This window comes from Antennarius striatus, chromosome 1, assembly GCF_040054535.1.
Source record: "Antennarius striatus isolate MH-2024 chromosome 1, ASM4005453v1, whole genome shotgun sequence".
NCBI lineage: Eukaryota > Metazoa > Chordata > Actinopteri > Lophiiformes > Antennariidae > Antennarius > Antennarius striatus.
The window spans coordinates 21,145,618-21,167,230 of NC_090776.1; the positions used below are offsets into that span (position 1 = coordinate 21,145,618).

Below are 21,613 nucleotides of genomic sequence, written 5' to 3' on the forward strand. Positions count from 1 at the left end.
AGCAGGTTGAAATATAATGCCCAGGGGAGACGTAGCATGGACCTTTTGTATTTTGAGGCTTCCCCTGAAGGATAATCACTCTGCACAAGATGAAACAAACCTGTTGCATAACTGAAGCTTCAATAATTAGCCACTGTATGTGGTTCTCCATGGTCTATTTTTTAATCTATTTCTGACTCATTCCATGTGTGCGTTCAAACAAATAAGGATGGTAAAGGCACACATATACACACACACATATACACATACACTGCACCTACTTTGTGGATTTGACGATTTACACTCCGGCGGTGTGCCATAACTCCTTTAAGCTTGAAGCCAATAAACAGTCAACAGTAATATTCAGCATACACTTCAAACATCAATCTATGCTCAATGAAAGCTGCAGATTTATATCGCTTATGTCACCCATACCAGGTGGAGGTCAGAGAAGAGATGAAAAATACAGGGGAAAGGATAGAAATCATGATCCTCGATGGGAAAAAAAAATGTGTCATGTCATTTGCTCACATTATGGTTGAGAAGATGTAAACATTTATTCCAAGGGCATAAAATCCATCTGTTTACATTGATTTACATGTAGCACAATCTTGTCAAAGTGGTCCCTCGGGCCATAATAACAATGATGCAAACACGTTTTTCTCTTAACTGTGTTATCTTTATGGCTTCCATTCATATGGAACATAAAATAAATAAATAATGCTTGTGTAGCACAACACAGCCCCCTGGCAGTGGTTTCAGGTACATGCGATTCAAAGTCTGTATGAATACAGTATACAATATAAAGCTCTAGTATGTTAGTGGTACCAAATAAAACACATACATTCAAATGTGATTTTTTTTCTGTGCATTTTACTTTTTAAACACCTACAAATGCATCTTGATACCATTATTATCCATTAAACATCACACAAGGAAAAAAAAACACGTTTTAGATCATAAATATATGTTCATCTTTATTTAAAGTGAGCGTTAAAAACCTTTCAAAAGTCACAGTAAAGCTGTTGCTGCAGAGGGATGTAATGATGATGTCAAAATTTGTGGAAAAGCTCCATAATAGCGATGGTTGTGCTCTGTCCAAAGATGAAGGTTCCGACTACAATAGTGATCACCCCCCAGACAGTTAACATCAACCTGCAGAGAACAGTATCATGGGAAAAAACCAGGACCAGTTGTCAAGCAAGATGATGAATGTTCTGCTTCGCAAAAACTCGATCATTAACCATTATTGCCTTGATTCTAAGTTTCTCGTGTGTTAACGCAAAGGATCAAATCACCTCTGAATTAACAACCAGACAGGAGTTGGATTCATGCTCTGAAAGTCAAATTGTCACTTTGCCACCAGCCAGAATTTGAATTGGTGAATTTGTAGAAAAATGAATGATCAAAGCTGTGGAATGATCAGTTTCTTCACTTTTCTAAATGGCAGTCTGACCTGAAGGCAGCGTTCTTCTAAATATTTATTACAAGGAAATGAGAAATTTCTTTAAAACCAAGTCAATCATAATTCATTATATTACAAAACTTTCTAAATACATTACAAAGTGAAAGTTCACATGAAACCCGTTTAACTTTTTCATGCTGTGACGTCACTTAAGGAGCCTTTAGGTATATTAGCAGATGGACTTCAGTAATTGAAGGTGTACCATCTGATCTTCAGCTGTTTATCCAGCGATTAGTGAAAAGTCGTCCAGGAAATCTCAAGGAAACGATCAAGGACTGATAAAATGTCAAAATGGATTGTCCAAAAAAAAAAAAAAAGCCTTCATATTTTTAGAAAAAAACAAAAAACAAATAAGCACTTACTTTAATTTTGGTGACACGGATTCTGTTTGCATTGTGAAGACTAAGCAGAGACCTGCAACACACAAACACACTAACTCTCAATAACATGCATGACTATCAGTCAAATTATATGACACACTTTACATAGATTTAAATCCAATTCAGAATGATTTACAGGTGACGGGCATGTATATAAAAAGACATATAAACATAAACTGTTCAGGTGTATAATTATAAATCAAATTCCAAACACAGATTCATGAATTTCTTTATATACCAGGGAAAATGAAGATGAAGAAGGCGCAGATTCCTCCGATGACACTGATAACCTCAGCCATGTCTGGGACAAACATGGCGACCAGGAGAGTGACGCCAATCCAGATGATGGTGAGAAGAACTCTGCAGCGATTCTCAAATGAATGAGTCACGATTCCTCGATGATGCCTCTGAACGCGCAGAATCAAGTTCAAGATGACAGTTCTGTTCCACAGAAGGTGAAAACGTGGCAGGTGTTAAAACATTTCCTCAAAATAAAACCCCACTAATGATGTTTGATGAGGCTCACCTCCCCAGAAGAAGAATAATCGGATAGAGGGTGATGATTGAGACTCCAAACAGTAGCCTAGAAATGATCATTGTCACGTCATTTCCTGGATATGACATTAAAATATCTGAGGCCACATCTCGTCCGAACGTCATGAAGCCGTAGACGCCTGCAGACAGACAGGCAGACAAGACAGACAGGTGTGATCAGCAGCTCGCAGGTTGTGCTCAGACCATCAAGAGGCTGATGGGTCGGAGGTGAACGCACCGGTTAGGGTGTAAATGAGTAAACAGAAAAACATGGAGATCACGGAGATGAGCACCCAGTGGGAGATCTTCTGGTTCTCCATGCTGCTGTAGATCGCTATGCAGGCTTCATGGCACTGCAGACACACACAGGTCACAGGTCACTGGGTCAAATCTTAATTTACCTCTCTTCTGTACTTTCTTGCTGCTTTTCAAAAATTATGTGTCTTATTATCATTTTTAAGAAAAAACATAAGCCCTTTTTTGTCGCTGAGTAATTCTTGAAATGCTGATTTAATTTTAAAAATGATGTCAGGGTGCAAAGAGATGCAGGGAAAAGCTGGAAAAATCACCTCCAATTTAAAAACAAATCTCTTAAGCACAGCATGCACCAGTGATGGCTCAAGATGTTCTAAATCACATGTGTCAAACTCAAGGCCCGGGGGCCAAATGTGGCCCTCCACATCATTTTATGTGGCCTGCGAGGGGATAAAAGGTAAGTGTCGAAATATAAGTAGGTCAAAAGTGTGCTTTGACCAAAAACTACATTTCCCAGAATGCAGTAATTAAGCCCATTTTAACTCTGACAAAAACTTTTTTAACAAAGTAAATATCCTAACTTGTGTTTGAAGTTGTTTTTCTTTATTCATTGATAGTTTGATCTTTGATTGATGGAGTTTTGTGGGTTTAATAACCTGGCAAATTAAAAGGATTTATTATAACAAAAGCAACAAGGAAAACTTTTTTTTTTCTGTGCAACTGTAATGTTTAACTTGAATAAGTAATAAATTCAGGGCTATTTAACATTAAGAAGTTGTTGCATTTATTTTGCATTACATTGAGTTGCATATAGTTATATTTATAAGTTACATTTGTCCACGATGCTGATGTGGCTCTGTTCTAAACTATTGAATGAGAACGGCGTATGTGTTTGTGCAGGGCACAACACGCTACAGCCGTGGAGATTGTAATCATGTGTTATCACTTCGTCTTTACAGTCATTCCCTGTTTTTCTTTGTTAATTTAATGTTTCAAAAAGCAACAAGAAACTATTCAGATAAAAAAACCAAAACAGCAAACACAACAAAATATGCAAAGCAAAGCACAGAGGATCACATTTCCAACCTCTGAGCCCCCCTGTCTGTTTTTTTTTTACCTCATTAAGGAGGGAAGTTTCCACAAACATCTGTTGGTTTGTTTGATCATCTGTTCAGTGTAAAGTCGTTCTAATGGTGCATGTCTTTTATCTGCTTTAACGTTGACATTTGAATTCAAATATCATTTGATTAAGCTTTTGCTCCATGTGGGACATGGCAGAGGAGCTCTGCTGAATGTCTGTACCAGTTGTCTTTGCTTTTGAATTGCTTTTTTTGGAGTTTGCATTATTCGGTTTTTGTATCAGTCGTCTGTGGGTCAGAAAATGTGATCAAATGTGGGAAAAGTGCAAAAAAATCTGATCCTGATTGCATTCATAAAAAATCACATCATACATTTGAAATAAAAACCATTCCTCGTTTCGTTGCTGTCTTATTTCCCTATCTAACCTCTTCAGGCTGTTCATCACACGGACTAAAACCATGCTGAAGCTCATCCTACCTGGAAGCCAAAGCAAATGGTGGGCACAACGCTGAACATCGACGCCCAGGAGCTCACACTGGAAATCAGAATAACACACACACAAAATTACTGATGCACACAAAACTGCAGCTGCATGCAAGGTCAGCGAATAACTCCACGTATGTATCTGGTGAGAACCTACTTACTGCCACTGCTACTGACCCTTGGCTGTGTTCTGGTGTTATTACAGCAGTGTGGTCGTCCATCAGGAAATACTTGACAATCACAGCCACGCACAGGTACGTAGCAGCCAGCGTCCCTAACACACTGACATGAGAACACCACCATTAAAACCTTTAAAAAGTTCCCCTTTTGTCAGTAAAAACCAGTTAAAATCAGTGTAATTCTGACCACATGATATTTGTGCACCTTGTGTATTTCTGGATACCGATTTCTTTTGAGACAGACAGGGGTAGGATGATGACGAGGCATATGATGAAGAGGGCGAACCGTTGGTCGGTGTACCAGTGATACGGCATCTCTTCCTCCATGGATCCAGTCACAGTCTCATAAAGAGAAACACACACTGGAGGAAAGCAAACCAGTCAGACTGAACTTCATTATCTGCTGATCTAAGAGTTTCTTTGGGTTCTGGCACAAGACTAGACTGATTGAATCATTCATTTATTTTACACTAAGGAGTAGTTACATTTATTTTACATCAAATTGAGTTACATTTAGTTACATTTATACATTACGTTGGGCTTTTTGAGGACAGCCATGATGCTGATGTGGCCCTCTAACTCAACACTTACACTTCTCCAGCTGGTCCTGCACCACCACCAGGAAAGCCACACATATCATGAAGACGTTGAAGCAGAAGCAGACTTCACAGAGCTGACCCACGGCTCGTCCACACACCTCACGCACCACATCCTGATAGGTGGTCTGTCTGCTGACCGACGACGCGTAGCCCAGGATAACCAAACCGCTGATGAGGAAAACCAGAGAAACCTGCACAGACACCAAGAGAAGACGTCAAATGTACTCCTCATTTACACACAAACACAAAATGATAGATTCTTAAACAATGAGCCCAGGACAGAGGAATGACTCCGCTTAGCCAGAATTATGAAAACTGCAGCTGAATTTCAGGACTTTGTTCGTTTGCAGATGAAAAAAAAATGAAGTCGTTTACAAGTTGCTTTTATTTTTAAATGATCTATTGATCTGAGGATAATGAACTGAAGGTGATTAAAAGAATATCAAACGCTAAAGCTGATTCATATTCAATCATCTATAATTTCTCTAACCAGAAAAGAAACTAAAAGGCAGCCACAAAATGTTTGAAAACAGCTTCTAAAAAGGTATCTATCTTCTGAGCATCTAATCGTCTAGTTCAGTGGTCCCCAAATTATGGCCCTCGGGCCAGATGCGGCCCACCTCCAAATTTGGTACGGCCCCCTAAACAGTACCAAAAAACACCCTAATTATTATCTATTTCATAAATGATGTTACTTATTTCATTAATAGTGTTATTATTTATTTCTTAACTTGTTTTCTATTAAGATCCCAGAAAGGTTTATGAATATTTAGTTATGTGTGGCTGTGAACCCCAGGGCTCATTTCTAGGAAGGAGCTGTGATTTGAGTCATGGGGGGCCCTGAACCAGAAGAGGTCTACACATTATATGTTGGGGTTACAGCCAGTAGATGCAGGGCAACGAAAGTTCAGGCCTTCACCTCATGTGGAAGCTTCATTAGAGCTCACCTGTGAAACAGATAGGTCTCCTTCACACCCAGGAGTCAGAGGCAAACACACACACACACACACACACACACACACACACACACACACACACACACACACACACACACACACTGTCTACTGGCGAATTGACAAACGGACCCCGAGAAATAACAAAATATTCAAATGTATAAATAAAAATCACATCATTGAGAGGGAAACTTTCTGGTTATCATGTTCATACCAAGAATTTATTCATTCAATACATTCTGTGTGAGTAACAGGTCGTTAATGTCCAAATCAAGTCGCCACAGTCACGGTTAGTGACATCCTTACCAGCTCCACGCTGATGGCGGTGGTCACCCCTCCCGCCTTCTGGAAAGCCCAGGGGAAGTTGAGCAGCCCGGCTCCCAGGGAGGACTTCAACAGGATGAACACGGCCCCGAAAGAACCCAGACGCGGCGGCTCGTTGTGGGACGCAGAACGGGCGATCAAGCTGATGCTCTCCCGGGCCAGTTCCTCCATGACCCCCACCCAAATGCAAGATTCCCAGCAGGGAGACGAGAAGCTTTAAATTAAACTTCACTTAATTTAATAAATATTTTTGCTTCACTAACTGGTCCAGGTGAGTTTCATTTGGATCAGTGAAATGAGTGGTGGTCTGAGCCAGTAAAATATATAACCTACACCCACCAGTCACATGGTAACGGGGCATTTTGAAGTTTTAACATTTCACCCTATGGTGGCACATTTGTCACTTTAGTGAGTGTGGTCTCTCTCTCTCTCTCTCTCTCTCTCTCTCTCTCTCTCTCTCTCTCTCTCTCTCTCTCTCTCTCTCTCTCTCTCTCTCTCTCTCTCTCTCTCTCTCTCTCTCTCTCTCTCTCTCTCTCTCTATCAGCGCAGTTGAAGAATTATTTTACAAACTACAAAAATCCACATTTTGTGTAATCCACTTAATCTGACTTCTGTACAAAGTGGAATCTTAAATACAGTATACTATAGATATTTTACAGAACTTCACTCGGTTTTCAGTTCACATTACTTCATTTCACTTCACTGTGTATATGATATTAAATATACAAACCTAAATTATGTGGAGATTGCATTAAGATATCATCTGAACTGAAGTGATTTTGCTTGTACAGATTCATTTGTGCATATTTGATTTTGGGTGTAGTTTACACAACTGTAGATACAAAATAAAGTCCAAGTCATTTATCTCAGATTATACAATCCACTGCATATTGAATCTGTAATCCCAGACATGTTTTATGTCACAAACCATCTACTAAACATCTGAATATTGTCCTACGTCTCACTGATTTTCTGCTGGAAGGGAGGATAAACTTTCGTGTATTTTAGATTTGAACAGCTGCATGCAGATTGTCAGTGGTTCTGGGGGGCCTAAAAAGATTTGATAGTGATGTCAGAGATTTCCTCAAAGGAAATGTAGGAGGACACATAAAAAAAATACACATAACAATTCCCTTCTCCCATTACGCATCAACACAGACACTGACGTATTGAATCATTACACTTGTCTTCTCGTTCCCTGCCTGTTGTTGTTATGCTTTCAGCCTCTTACACATTTCTTACATTTCAAAAAATAATTATTAAGCCTGATTGTTGGATTAAATTCTAATTCTGCAAACCAAAGTTGGGGGAGGCTTTGTGTTCACCCCTGCTGAACTTGTTTCGTTTTCCATTTTCCAATGTATTTGGATGAAATGTTGTGCATAGAAGGATCATAGAAGAGTTGATTACATTTTCAGGTGTTTCGTTTCATGCAAAGTTGTGAGATAGGACCTTGTTTTCTATTTTTGCAAATGGGATGGAAAAAAAACAGCCTCTAGTAGGTTAAGATGAAAGAGTGACAATAAGGAAATTTAAATTATTTCTGCAGAGAGATTGTTGCACCGACCGTGTTTTGCAATCAATGCTGAGGAGAAAATAGATCAGTGTTTCATTACCTGTGGTAAAACAGTTAAGAAAACGTAGTGGTAATGAAATCACTAAACTTGGTGTACATGCTATAAACTGTTATAACAGAGAAGTAATTACAATGGACCAGTCCAAATAAAAAATGGCCAGACATAGATAGCTCATCATTTTCTGCTCCAGTATGTGTAATTGGATCCAGATCTACATCTTATTTCTAATCCAGATATTGAGAGTGGGTCAGCTAATGATAATGACAATATGATTACCATTAGAAAAAAAGGTTGAAGGGAACTTATTGTTAAAATAAATACTGAAATAAAGCATTTATAATAATTTAAGTAAATAATACAGTGTTTGCACCTCGAAACGCTTTTGTTTCGAGATGCAAACGGTTGCAAAGACACAAGTTGATTCTCCTTGTTGTCCTGATGTTACCAAACAGCTGGAGAACATGAAGAATACTCACAAACACACAAGCGACAAAATAACTTCATGAAGCAAAGTTAAAATGGAGAATCAGTTGTTGGATTGTCAGCCTTTAATAGAAGTTGTTTTTTTGGGGGGGGGGAGGGGGTTAAAATCAAATAAACTTTAAAAAAAAAAAAAAAAAGATCAAATAACCACAACCAGAAAACGATACGGTGAAAACGCTGCTAATGTGAACATCAGTGAGTCATGATAAATAGAAAACATTCACTAACATGATGACAAATGTTAACATTATTTTCTACCCCCCCCACCACCACCACATGCAGCTGATTTTTTTCTTCGCGTTGTTTTATTCTCTGCGCTTCTTTGAGATGTGTCCCTTTATACGTGTCCCTTTATAAAGCCCCACAGGGGATGCAAATTCATCACATTGATGGAAGTCAAACTACATCAACATGAAACACCCTAAAAGAAATAAATAACTGGGAAACTACTTAAAAAGGGATCACATGACTTTACTTCCACGTGGTTTGATGTTTAACCAGTCATACAAGGTAATCAATTAATCTTACTGGATAAAAAAAAATCTCTCTTTGCGCTGACATAATTTAGTATTACTGCAGAAGTGATGAAAAAATACTTAACATACAAAATTATCTTATGAATGAGTCCTTTTTTTATTTTCTAATAATTTGTAGGGTCAGGGTACTTAAACTGTTATTTATTCCCACGTCTAAGTATTCAACCATATAATAATCCATGGTGATACAGGAGGTAACTTGTGTTTTCCCAGCTGTCATCACTTTAATTAAAGGATTTACACGAGTTAACTCTTGAAGAGCAGGAACAGGACACTCCATGCAGGAAGTAAGAGCGTCGCCAGGGTGGGGCCGTTCTGGTTTGTTTGCCCTTTCAGCGTTTCCTGGTTGGCCTGGTCGGAGGTGGGGGGGCTCTGGGGTGCAGGCACAGTGCTGGGGGGGAGGGTGGTGCGGCTGGCGCACATGTTGTATAGGTTTCCAGAAAACTGGGTCTTCCTGGACTCTTGCCTCAGAGACTCCCAGATCGCCGCTGCGTCTCCAGGACAACCGTCCAGAGCTGAGTTGGCACAAACGTGAAACGCATTCCAGGACCTTTTGAGGGATGAATTAAGAATCAAGCAGATTACATAATTTGCCTGATTGTTGAGTCGAAAATAATGAACAATAATGTGACTGAAGCCTGAGCAGATGAGTTAACACTCCAAAAAATGTGTGTTTTGCTGACTTTAAATGGCTGTACTGTAATTATATACCAGCGTAGGACTGGAGTGAGGGGTATACAGAGACTTATCTAAGAATAATAATAGAATAATCCCACACAAGTCTGTTTAAGTTCCATGCAAATCCCTTAGCAATGTTTTCAAAAGAAAACCTGGATCTCGCCCTTTATCCAGATCTGATTTCTTTCCAGATGCATGTAAATTATATGGAAATCCATCCAGGAGTTTTTGCATCATCCTGCTGACAAACAAATCTACAAACGGCTAAAAACATAACCTATGGAATCAAAGCCGTCGGATGACTTTCTAACGCGTTCCTCTCAGATCCCCTAGTTTGACAAAGTAAATACATTTGAATAATAACCATCACCGACGGCCAGTTTCCACTTTGAACTGACAAACGTGACTTACCAAAGAGCCAACACCATGGAGGCAGATTGAACTCTGTGTTCCTTGTTAAACGCCACAAAAGACACAAAGGGTTTTCACTTAGTACCTCAAAAAATAAGGTGTTTTTATGGCACGCCATGAATTTAAGAGTGACAGGATGCTATTTGAACATCCCCACTCGCTGAGAGACGGATGGTCGTCAGTTCTGAACCCTCGGCTTCCACCGCCTCCCGGTCATCAGCTGCATTTGACTGCATGCAAGAAAATCAATATTTGGCGGAGAAGTGCCTCTCGTCCCTACGTGTAGGAGAGGCCTAGTGATGTGCACTACAGATTGCACGTCAGACAGCCAGGTCATAAAAATGTTCATCTTTACTATGGGATGGTAGATGAAGTACTACAAATATAGGGAGAATATTAAAATTGGTTGCTGTGATCTTCCAGGAGCAGAAACGATGCTCCATGAATTCAACTCGTTCGTGTCCTTTATATATGAAACACAGATGCTCTACAGCTACAACACGTGTCAAAGTCAAGGCCCGGGGGCCAAATGTGGCCCTCCACATCATTTTATGTGACCCGCGAGAGCATAAAAGATCAGTGTCTTAAAATAAATAGGTCAAAAGTGTGTTTTGACCAAAACTAAATTTCCCACAATGCAGCAATGAAGCCCATTTGAACTCTGACAAAAATGTTTTGAACAAAGTTAATGTCCTAACTTGTGTTTGATGTTATTCTTCTTTATTCATTGATAGTTTGATCCTTGATTGATGGAGTTCTGTGGGTTTAATAACCTGACAAATTAAAATTAAAACAAACAAACATGTTTTTTTCTGTTTAACTATGATGTTTGTAACTTGAATAAGTAATAATTATTTAACACTAAGGAGTAGTTACATTTACTTACATTTATTAGTTACATCTGGCCCTTTGAAAACAGCCATTATGCTGATGTGGCCCTCGGTGAAAATAAGTTTGAAACCCCTGATCTACAGCATACAGTATTTATATCTTGTTTCCACATGATCTAGTGATAATCAAAGTTTAATCATTTTAAACACATACAAAACTGATTGAAGTAATGCTACCATCCTAGTATTGAATCCCAAGAAATAAGTGGAAACGTAACGGAAAGGGTGGATGGAGCTGTGGGTGCTGGTCCATGTGTAACTCAGTGTGGAACAAGAAGCGGGTACCCTGATTTCTGTTGGGGTTCTCTTTCTGAAAAAACGTTTTGAAATGTCTGTCGATGTGATAAAGCATTTTTTTAATAAAAGTTGATCGATTGATTGCTGTTGTGAATCAGCCTATGTCAACACATCTGTGTGAAGTAGGAGTAAAAATACTTCCACTCATGTCAGAACAGTTTTTGTGGTCATTGACACGATCACTTTCTGCTGTCTCAAGATAGTAATGACAAGAAAACACACACACACACACACACACACACACCTGCAGATTGCATCGATGTCCTGCGTGTTCTGGTCTTTTTGTGTTTCCACCAAACTGTCTCCTAGAGTGAGTAAACACTGAGCAAAACTCTTGTAGATGGACCCACATGAAACAGGAAGCGCAGCCCCAAAACACACAGGAACCAAACCTGTTTGGAAGAAAAGACATAAGAAATATTAAATACAAAAATAAAAACGTGACATTTAAATGATTTTATCCAAACTATATGTTAGTGCATGTGGAGAAGAGAGGAACACGATGACCAGGTTTTTAAGGTTGGGGGTTTTCATCATGTGGAGATAAGCGTAATGTTTACAGATATGTGATCCATCCAGTGCAGAGATGGATGAAACAAACACAGAAACATGCTGCGGCCCATTCATCTGCAGGGATTATATGTTCTAAAAGCCCGTCTCAGTGTAGGAACACAGCTGTTTGAGTACACACATGAGCACACACTTAAATATTTCAGTCATCCGACTCTTTTGAATGAAACGGTGTGATACAGGTTTGAGGTGGAGGTGTTAGTGAGTAAATTCTTCCATTAACTCCATCGGTTCATGAGTGTATGGAGGCTCTCTAGTGCAGGGGGGTCAAACTCATTTTCACCGAGGGCCACATCAGCATAATGGCTGTCCTCAAAGGGCCAGATGTAACTAATAAATGCAACTAAATGTAACTCAATTTAATGTAAAATAAATGTACCTACTCCTTAATATTAAATAACTCTGAATTTATTACTTATTCAAGTTACAAACATTACAGTTGAACAGAAAAAAATGTTTGTTTCTCTGTTTTAACATAAATCCTGTTAATTTGTCAGGTTATTAAACCCACAGAACTCCATCAATCAAGGATCAAACTATCCAAAGGAATAAAGAAAAATAACATCAAACACAAGTTAGGACATTAACTTTGTACAAAATGTTTTTGTCAGTGTTAAAATGGGCTTGAGTACTGCATTGTGGGAAATGTAATTTTTGGTCAAAGCACACTTTTGACCGATTCATATTTAGACCTTTTATGCTCTCTTGGGCCACATAAAATGATTTGGTGGGCCACATTTGGCCCCCGGGCCTTGAGTCTGACACATGTGCTCTAGTGAGTCCCACGTCGGGGCCACTGCTTGAACAGATCCAGATGTCAGCAGCCTTCTTGCAGCTCTTCCATTGTTCAAAGTTCACGACGTAGTTGCAGCACGTGAACATCTGAGCCACATGTGACTTCTGAACACCTCACCTCGGGCCGCATTCACTTTCCAAAGCTCATCGTTCAGTGTTTGTTTGCTGCTCAGGTTGTGTTTGGTTAAACTGACGGTGGACATTTATAATTGGACACAATCTGTATCCCACTCTGATGTGAACACATCCGTCCGCCGATATTAGAGTCATGAAAATGCTGATACATTTTAGCAGGAGGCGTCAGGACACATCTCATGACATTCAAACCAAAACGCAAGAGTCACTGTATGCATTAGTTTCAGTTAGTCTCAGTTATCAATTTTCTTTATTATTTTTTGTTATTAAGACACTTCATTTTATTTCTCAATGTCCTATTTGTTTTAAAACCTTCAGAAGTATCTTTTACAATAATCTTATCAAGCAAAAATTAGCTGACAGTGTTGTTTTTCCTTTACAGAATAGTCTTAATGTATAAAACTAAATTAAATTAAAGCTAAAGACTCAATGCTTATAGTGTAATAAGTGAGATGAAGACCAAACGCACACACAAACACAAACACGGATGGAGACGGAGAGGCGATCAGAACACGAGGGGATGGCGAACATTTCATTAGATTAAGTGCATTTATAAAACCATCCTCTCCTCCACTTTTGAACCAGCTAAATGGAATCTTCTTAATCATCCATCGTGACCAGTTTGAGCTTTACCTCTGATCATCTACTGAAACCCAACCTGACCTTCTACATTAGTCCAGTTGGTGACATCTGAGCAGAAAAAAATCCAACAAAAAAATAAAAGTGACAAACCACCAAGACAACACGAAACACAACCGCAAAACAGAATTCACAGGCTTCGTTCAGAAGCCTAGAATGAACATAAGTGACGGTTAGAGAAGCATCCTTACTGAGGCAGAGGCTCACAGGCAGGAGCATCGTCACCAAGCCTCCGTTGGTCTTCATCCTCTGTCCAACCTCTGAACCAGAGGCTCCGATGTGAAGTTCCCACTGACTGGAAACCCAGAGAGCCTGATGTGGATGCGTTAGAATCTGATTCGTCCTGCCATCCGTTGGGAATTGAGATTGTCCTCAGATTGTACAGCAATGCACAGACACAACCCAGCTGGATTAACACTGAAAGGGGCCAATGCATTGTAGCGTGTGTGTGTGTGTGTGTGTGTGTGTGTGTGTGTGTGTGTGTGTGTGTGTGTGTGTGTGTGTGTGTGTGTGTGCGTGTGTGTGTGTGTGTGTGTGTGTGTGTGTGTGTGTGTGTGTGCGTGCGTGTGTGTGTGCACATGCACATGTGTGTGTGTGTTAGGGAGGGGCACAAGGCAGGAAACTTGACCAATGACGGCATCACAATCCAACAAGCTGGATTAGCGCGTTCTAATTTCCGGTCTTTATTATCAAGAACCTTTATTTGAAATAATAATGATGTCATAAACACACACACCGTCTCTGTCATGTTCACACACTCTTACTTGCTTCACACACACAAGAAGTTTGGGACATGAGCAGATTGTTTTTTCATATGTAGACAGATGGCCGGCGAACCGGAGAGGATAACTCTCACCTGGGACTAGAATACGCCAACCCACTGAGAATCATCAACAGCTATGTGGGTCATGAGGTGCCCCTAAATAGAAGAGGTTACGTGTAACTGCTCCAGCAGAAGATTACAGATGCACCACCCTGTTTTTAGACAGATGATCTACCTTATTCACAACTTTCCTTAATTTCATCCCCCCTTAAATCCATCTTCCTCTCAGCCTGCAAATCCCTTTCCTAGCCCACCCCCCCCCCACCCCACCCCCAGATGGCTTGCATGCTGTGCATTAGTATAAGTCCTAGTTCACATCTGCATACTGACACAGGAGACGTGGTAACCCATTGTTAATCTACAGTTTAAAGCCACCATTAGCTGCAGAATAATCTGCATGTATCTGAAGCCTCTGCCACAAATCAATACATTATGGAGCACCGAGCAAAGAAACATTTGCAATTACCTGGATAGTTTTTTATAAGGTCTAAACTTACATTGGCAGTGGAGTAGAGGCCAACAGGTGCCAAAAATCTTGAGAAAGATTACCAAGAAAAAGATGAAATAATTCATGCATGTAAAACCTTCTTTAAACACTGGACAGTGAAACAAAGAAAGGCACATCATTTTGTACGAGATGAAAAAACAGCTGAGTCAACTGTTTCAGCCGGTCACATGTGTGTAATAGAGATTGTCATCTCGCTCATGTCTTTAAAAAACACGACCCTCTCCCGAACCGTATTTCTTTCATACCCTCCGCCATCACCAAGCCTCCAAGATTCAGCAAAAACATCTATGAAAACCTTCACCAGGTCATCGGCCACCACCACCACAAGAGTTTATCCTCCAAGAGGATATATATCTTATTTCTTTCCAGGACAGTTCCTCTTCAGTCTCAGGCTCCCTGGAGAGGCTCAACGCCAAACACTTAGTGACAGAATCATTAACACAAATCATTTGATGTAGTAAATATAATTTACGTCAACCACCAGTCTCTCCCGATTGAAAGACTTTTTGATGATTCAGTAAAAACCCATCAATCCATCCTCTCTGCTTTTGTGGGTTACGGGGGTTTGCTGGAGCCTATCCCAGCAGACTTTTGTGCAAGAGGCAGGGTACACTCAAGGCGTGACGCCGGTGCACCACGGAGTTGCAAGAAAGACAAACATCCATTCACTCACACACTCACACCTACGGACAACTGCTGAATAATCCACCTCAAGTGCCTTTTTTGGAAACCGGAGAACCAAGAGAGAACCCTTGTAGGTTTTCATGTTAGACTGTTGTTCATCACCATGCATGTTATTATTATTATTATTATTATTATTATTATTATTATTATTATTATTATTATTATTATTATTATTATTATTATTATCGTGATATTATTATTATCGTGATATTATTATAATTATATTATTGTTGTTGTTCATTAGTGAGTTACTACAATTTAACATATTAGAACTAATACCTCTACCCAGGTGCAACAAATTTCACAAACTGATAAATATCGATTGATTATTTAATTAATAACCTACTTCAGTGATTCATTCAGGTAGTTATTCTCTGAGAAATTAAGGAATTTTTTTTTAAATGACCTAAAAATCTCCTCCCATCAATGTTACTTTAAAATATATGTAGAAATATAAACCCTACTGTTCATTTAACAAAGGTTTTAACAACTTAATGTTGTCTGATCACAGAAATACTACTAAAAGCTAAAATGCTACCATTCTAACAGGTAAGACTTTGAATTGAAGTAAATCTAAGACCGAGCCACAAAATAATCTGAAATATTGTCGATAACATAATAACCAGGACAAACCTTTCAGTAAAGTCGATTAAATAGTAAACTTTAAACGATTATCATATATTCATACCTTCTACAAAGTTCATGGTCTGAACCAAACATCCTGATTAACAGCGGAATAACCTGCTAGAGTCTCCTATAGACTTTATGATGCGTATCAACATTACAGTCATGTAGTATGCTGAAAAAAGATTATTTGATAGCACGCCAATGTTTCTTTAGGAAAACGTTCTGTTAAGTATTTTTAAAATATAATCAAAAGTGTCAAAAGCTTGCTCTTCACCATCGTCAGTACTTCATATGAAGCTTGAATGAACAGCAATTATGGTAAATTTCAGCTAACATGGAAAAAGGAAGACAGGGTTGTCTGAGTTTGATCGACCGCTCTGGATTACGGCATTATGCAACGCTGCTGAGAGTAAAAAATAAATCCAGATGAGATTAGGATCTAGATCCTCACTCTCTCCAGTGCTTTCTGGGTATCCATTCATCTGTCCCTCTCTGTTCCCTGTAACAACATTATCACTATAGGTGTCCAAAATAACACATTTAAACTGATGAGCTGAGTGACAGCATGGAAGTATCCCAGTCATATGAAGACATTCAACATGAAGTGACACTCAGGAACATGCTGCATCACACAGATGGATGGAGCAAATTAGGCCAGATAGACACGAAGCTTAACTCCTCTCAAACGTTTATCCTGTCGCCATCTAGAGGGTGAAAACAAAGCTACAACATAAGGAGGTAAAAAGACATGACTGGATGTGACTCTGAATGAGACTCTTACCAAAATGAATGAATTCATTCAACCGAAGGAACGGTCTGTGTGTTTGGATTCAGGAGTAACTAAAATAAAGGGTTACAGACTTCCTGTTTATTTAAATAAGGAAACACTTGGGTCATGATGCTCTCTTAACACTTGTTCCACAAAGAGTTAATCACATGGGCCGACCTTATTGTATTTAGTCGGACTTATTTTAACTTGATTTCAATAAAGCAAGCTCAATATAGTTTAACTCAGTTACTATAGCAACAGATGCTGGCACACTAACCTGGTCAGGGTTGGGCTATAACAGTATATTTTCATACAGCCATCAACAGATGATCACAGATTATCTGCATGTTGTTTTCTGAATGCAGTTTTCTCGGTTATCATGGTCTTTATTTATCAAGATTAATTTTCTCAGTAAGTTGCCATAGTAACAAAACATGACTTATGAAAGCAAATCAATGAAAAATAAGTCAGACTAACTGGATAAGTCTGTATCATATAAGTTCTTTATGACACAAGCCCCAGGTGACATCTGGCATTAAACTGTTTACTATGAATGTTTCCATGTTGATAATAAGTACAGTATTTTCTGCACTATAAGGTGCACTGGATTATAAGACCCAGTGTTGGTTTTTGAGAAAATTAAAGGCTTTTAGCTGCGCCTCATAGTTCAGAAAATACTGCATGTTGTGTTGTCCTTGGTATTAATTTATAATTGTATACACCAAATAAATTCAATTTAATTCAATCAATGCATGGGGTGTGCACAACAGGTCACAAAGCTCAGACTTGAGGTTTCATTCCAGTCACAAATGAGAAAATGGATTACTGTTTCCAGTTTAACACTCATTCATTAATTCATTCATCTTTTTGAAGAGAAACGATCAGAATCGTCTCCACTTCATCCACTTGTCTGGAACATTGGTTGTGGGTTATGCTGGGTCCTATCCTGGCTGCTTACCACAGCACAATTTATCATAGAAAATGTAAAAAACAATACATCTGGTAGTTCACAATAAAGGTAAAGTCACTGGAGATTTTTTCTCTACTTTTTAAACAAGACCTCCTGATATTTAACTGATCCACACAAAAGTGGTAGAAAGGTTAAAAATAATCAGTTTCCACCTTGTTGTTGTAGCGCTGGACAAAATCAGGACACATCAGGGTGAATCAGCTCTATTTCAAAATGAGATTTACTTCCAAATGAAGGAAGATCATCGTTTTCAGACCAAGTTAAAAGTCAGAAATGTATGTAACATCATTACCAGGCAAACAATCAATTCAGACAAATAACTTGTTATCTTTGTACTTGTCTTCCTGATCAAATGAGCGCTTCTTCAAGTTTTAAGGAATTACTTGTCATCTTTTTTTCTGTTGCACAAAATCTGTGAAGGCAATTCAGACACAGTCGCAGGTATAAACTTGCCAAGAATAGTGTTTTCTTCTTTTAAAAAAACCTAACAAAAACAATCTAAATGTTTCACGTTGATCTACGTAACCTCTGAAAATCTATTATGAGATGTTTCTTGCAACAACTTCCTACTTTGAACTCACAAGAAAAAAAAATGTCACAGGATTTTTAAGAAAAACAAAAAACCTTTAATGCAAATTCGGGTACCAATCTGTTTGACCCCGACTAACTAGTTCCTCAGTGCAAACTTATTGAAGGGATAAAACAGAGGTTATTATGCATGTTTGTATTTACTTATTAGTTAGGAGCTACATCAACTAGTTTTAATATCTGGCCTAGGAATAAATTCAGAGCTGCTTATTCAAAATAAACTCGTGTTTTTATACAAAATAGGGTTGGACCCCTCTGTTCGTGTCCGCTCATCAGATTTTCTTGCGGAGGCTGAAGCCCGCAGAGTTCCCGTAGAGCAGCCGGTCCCTCTCCCGCACCTCCTCCTGCAGCTTGGCCTCGGTGACCCGCAGCGCCCGGATGGTGGCCTTCATCTCCTTCATCTTCACCTCCATCAGCGCGATGATGTCCCGCTGCTCGTTCAGCTTCCTCAGCAGCTCGGTAGAGGTGGTCCCGGTAGTCAGCGAGTAGGAGTGGTCCAGCGGGCTGCTGGTCACGCTGACGAACTGGACGGGCCGCTGGTTCCCGCTGGTCTCCACGGATGAGTCTTCGGGGATCAGCTCCCCGGGGCTCCCCACCGGGGCGGTGTAGCAGGTGCCTTCGGACTGCGCGGGGAGCCTCGCCGTGCCCAGGTACTCTCCGTTCTGGCCGATCTGGACCACGGTGATGGTATCATCGCCCGCCTCGCCTCCCACGCTGCTCTCGGCTCCGGGGGTGCTTCCCAGGACGCTGCTGACCACCACCCCGGCGGTGGCTGCAGCGGCAGCGGCTGGAACCGCCGCGGACACCTTCCTCCCTCTCCCCCGCCGACTCCGGCGCTCGTTCACCCCCCGCAGCGGGAACAAGGACGGGACTCGGATGCTGTAGGTTTTCCTGCCTCCGGCGAAATGGACGCTGCAGACTCGGTGACCGGTGGTGGGCTGGAAGGTGCTGAAGCAGCCGCTCACCCCGGCCCGGGAGATGTTCCTCAGCCACAGCTCCCTCAGCGTGGTGTCTTTGGGGAACGTGTAGAAGCGCAGGTCCCGGTCCCGGTGCGAGTTGTTGTAGCAGCCGGGAACACAGCAGGTGAAGCCAGGCATGTTCCCCGCGAAGACAACGCTCCAATAAAAAACCTCTGGTTAAATTCGGCTTATTTTGTTGTTGTTTCTTTATTCTAAGCGTTGCTAAAATAACCAGTGGCCTGCAAACGGAACTACACGTCCCACAACGCTAGCAACTTCCTGTTTATTTTTCGCCAAACGCGAGCTCCTCTTCTGCCAACCACGAAAAAATCCACCTTCATTTAACCGAAATCCAAATAGATCCTTTTACTTGTACTGGATTCAATGTTTTTATGTTATTTTCGGAGAAAAAATACCTACATTTGTTCTTCGTTATGATACAAATCCGACCGTCAGCCAATGAGGACTAGAAGTCCCATAATTCTCTGTGCTTCCTGCGTCGCTTCTGTCCCAGTAGCGCCCCCTTCTGGCCAGTGTGTGGAACCGCTACACCTTGACCTTTACATCCAGGGTCTGGGTTGCAAGAGGTTATAATAAAAAAAAATAAGAATAGGAGAAATAACTCAATACATATTTTATATATTATTATATTATTGTTTTTAATTTGGAAATAATCCCCTTTTCTTTTTGAATTATGTTTTAATTCAATTTAAACCATAATTCAAATTCCAGTTATGAAAGTATCATACCGTAGATTGGTTAGTAATTTTAAAGAACAGAAAGTAATTTTAAAGAACAGAAAGGAACATTGATTGACGCACTCTGACGTACCTGGATCTGATCGAACATCACCCTGAATACAGTACATCCTCCATGCCACCATACAGTCATCCACGCAGCTGTAATTGTGCCTTGACTTTAGCAACCTTAATCATATTGATACTGTCTCTACCTGGCCTATCTGTCACTCTCTCTCTGTCTCTCTCTCTGATGCTGTTCTTATCTTCCTTTGATTTCTTTTCCACCCAACCGGTCGAGGCGGATTGCCGCCAAAAAGAGTCTGGGTCCTGCCCGGAGTTTCTTCCTCATCGAGGGAGTTTTCCCCCGCCACTGTCGCTTATGCTTGCTCTTGAGGGTTCAGTTGGGTTTCTCTGTCTGTTAAAGCGCTTTGAAATGTCTGCTGCCATGATTAAGCGCTATATAAATAAAACTTGATTGATTGATTGATTGATTGATCCAAACACAGAAGGTAGTGTTTAGTTCCATGCACAATAGTGCAAATACAAGTATCAATAAGTTGTGAAATATCCTGTGTAGGAGTTCCATTTTTTTTTAAGTAACACAAGTAGACTCATTTAAAAGCCATTGATAGACATACTGGGTCAGCAGCAGCACATTGGAGTTGAGTGTGTCCATGTGAGAAATTGTTATCAGACACAGTACTTATCTTTCCACCCAAAGTGAGAAATTTGTTCACAGATATATCAAAAATTCCACATAGCTCTGATCTTATAAAAGGATAAGCATGAAATAAAAAAGTCTTACTTCACAGGTTTGGTCAAGGGTTGCTAATTTACATCATCATTTTCTGGTAAAAAAAAAAAAATCTTCAAACACGACAGCTTGGAGAGTGAAAACCTCTGCCAAGGCTAGAATATTTGCAAGAGTTTGTGGAAGAGGTTTATTCTAATGCTTAATAGACATGTGCTTTGCATTGTTCTAACAATAAAAGTGTATGAAAAGCAGAATTCTGTCGACAAAAATTACCAAAACCAAAACCCAATCCTGACAACAATGTATTCACCTCTTGGAGTCCATCTTCAGAGAAAATTTTATACAATTCCATCTGTTGATTTTTTTCATGGTTTATTCTAAGAATCAAACAGTCAAACAAACAAATCGAATTAATCACATAACTTCCTTGCCAGAGGCAACACAAATCCATACTGTAATACGTTTAATGCATTTATTTCAGTAAGTTGACAGTATCATAAGAGCAAATATGTCCTGAAACAAGCCGCACAACAAATAATGGAATGTCTCTCCCTGTATGTACAGAGCTATTCCTGGAGTGTAGAATGAAAAAACAGAAACACTGAAATGCTTTTGGCTCATCTTTGTAACACTAAAATGAAATGTAGGGCATTCTTGGGGATTGTTGAGACAAGTCTGCATGCAAGTGGAGAAGCTTGGAACAATTTCATTCCTAGCATGACATTTCATCACATCTGCCACAGTATCTGGGGTGTCACGAAGAGATATGCTAACATTACTGACATCGTAAAATTAAAAACCAAACTAATGATATTTTAGCTCATTTCCGACCTTGTACAGCTTTAATTTTAACTCGCATGGCAATGAAAAGAAAGAGTTCCAGAATCAGGTAACTCTGCATCATAAACTTCATCTCTGTACAAGTTTTTTCCCCCCAAAAGATAACTTG

The 21,613-nt window shown here is 39.8% G+C and overlaps 3 protein-coding genes across 3 annotated transcripts; all 3 read right to left on the bottom strand.

The window, feature by feature from the left end:
* Positions 1–1,031: 1,031 nt before the first annotated feature.
* On the bottom strand, positions 1,032–6,402 carry slc38a8b (solute carrier family 38 member 8b). Its single transcript, XM_068319178.1, has 10 exons — positions 6,214–6,402; positions 4,947–5,145; positions 4,561–4,717; positions 4,354–4,458; positions 4,171–4,228; positions 2,597–2,711; positions 2,351–2,498; positions 2,063–2,265; positions 1,807–1,858; positions 1,032–1,134 (listed from the first exon to the last, which is right to left on the bottom strand). The coding sequence occupies exons 1-10, from the start codon at positions 6,400–6,402 to the stop codon at positions 1,032–1,034; spliced, it is 1,329 nt and encodes a 442-aa protein (XP_068175279.1).
* A 2,671-nt stretch (positions 6,403–9,073) lies between these two features.
* nrn1lb (neuritin 1-like b) lies at positions 9,074–13,544 on the bottom strand. Its single transcript, XM_068322450.1, has 3 exons — positions 13,434–13,544; positions 11,348–11,495; positions 9,074–9,377 (listed from the first exon to the last, which is right to left on the bottom strand). The coding sequence occupies exons 1-3, from the start codon at positions 13,486–13,488 to the stop codon at positions 9,074–9,076; spliced, it is 507 nt and encodes a 168-aa protein (XP_068178551.1). The 5' UTR covers positions 13,489–13,544.
* Positions 13,545–16,739: 3,195 nt separating this feature from the next.
* On the bottom strand, positions 16,740–19,723 carry thap11 (THAP domain containing 11). The gene has a single exon (XM_068315068.1). The coding sequence runs from the start codon at positions 19,306–19,308 to the stop codon at positions 18,484–18,486; it is 825 nt and encodes a 274-aa protein (XP_068171169.1). The 5' UTR covers positions 19,309–19,723; the 3' UTR covers positions 16,740–18,483.
* Between the last annotated feature and the right edge of the window lie 1,890 nt (positions 19,724–21,613).

Excerpts from the sequence above, each read along its gene's own strand:
- slc38a8b (XM_068319178.1), bottom strand. The coding sequence starts at position 6,402 with ATGGAGGAACTGGCCCGGGAGAGCATCAGCTTGATCGCCCGTTCTGCG. Across the intron at positions 4,718-4,946 it reads GCAGGACCAGCTGGAGAAGT|TGTGTGTTTCTCTTTATGAG; the intron begins GTAAGTGTTGAG and ends GCTTTCCTCCAG. Across the intron at positions 2,499-2,596 it reads ACTCATTTACACCCTAACCG|GCGTCTACGGCTTCATGACG; the intron begins GTGCGTTCACCT and ends GTCTGTCTGCAG.
- nrn1lb (XM_068322450.1), bottom strand. The coding sequence starts at position 13,488 with ATGAAGACCAACGGAGGCTTGGTGACGATGCTCCTGCCTGTGAGCCTC. Across the intron at positions 11,496-13,433 it reads GCCTGTGAGCCTCTGCCTCA|GTTTGGTTCCTGTGTGTTTT; the intron begins GTAAGGATGCTT and ends TCTTCCAAACAG. Across the intron at positions 9,378-11,347 it reads GACATCGATGCAATCTGCAG|GTCCTGGAATGCGTTTCACG; the intron begins GTGTGTGTGTGT and ends ATCCCTCAAAAG.
- thap11 (XM_068315068.1), bottom strand. The coding sequence starts at position 19,308 with ATGCCTGGCTTCACCTGCTGTGTTCCCGGCTGCTACAACAACTCGCAC.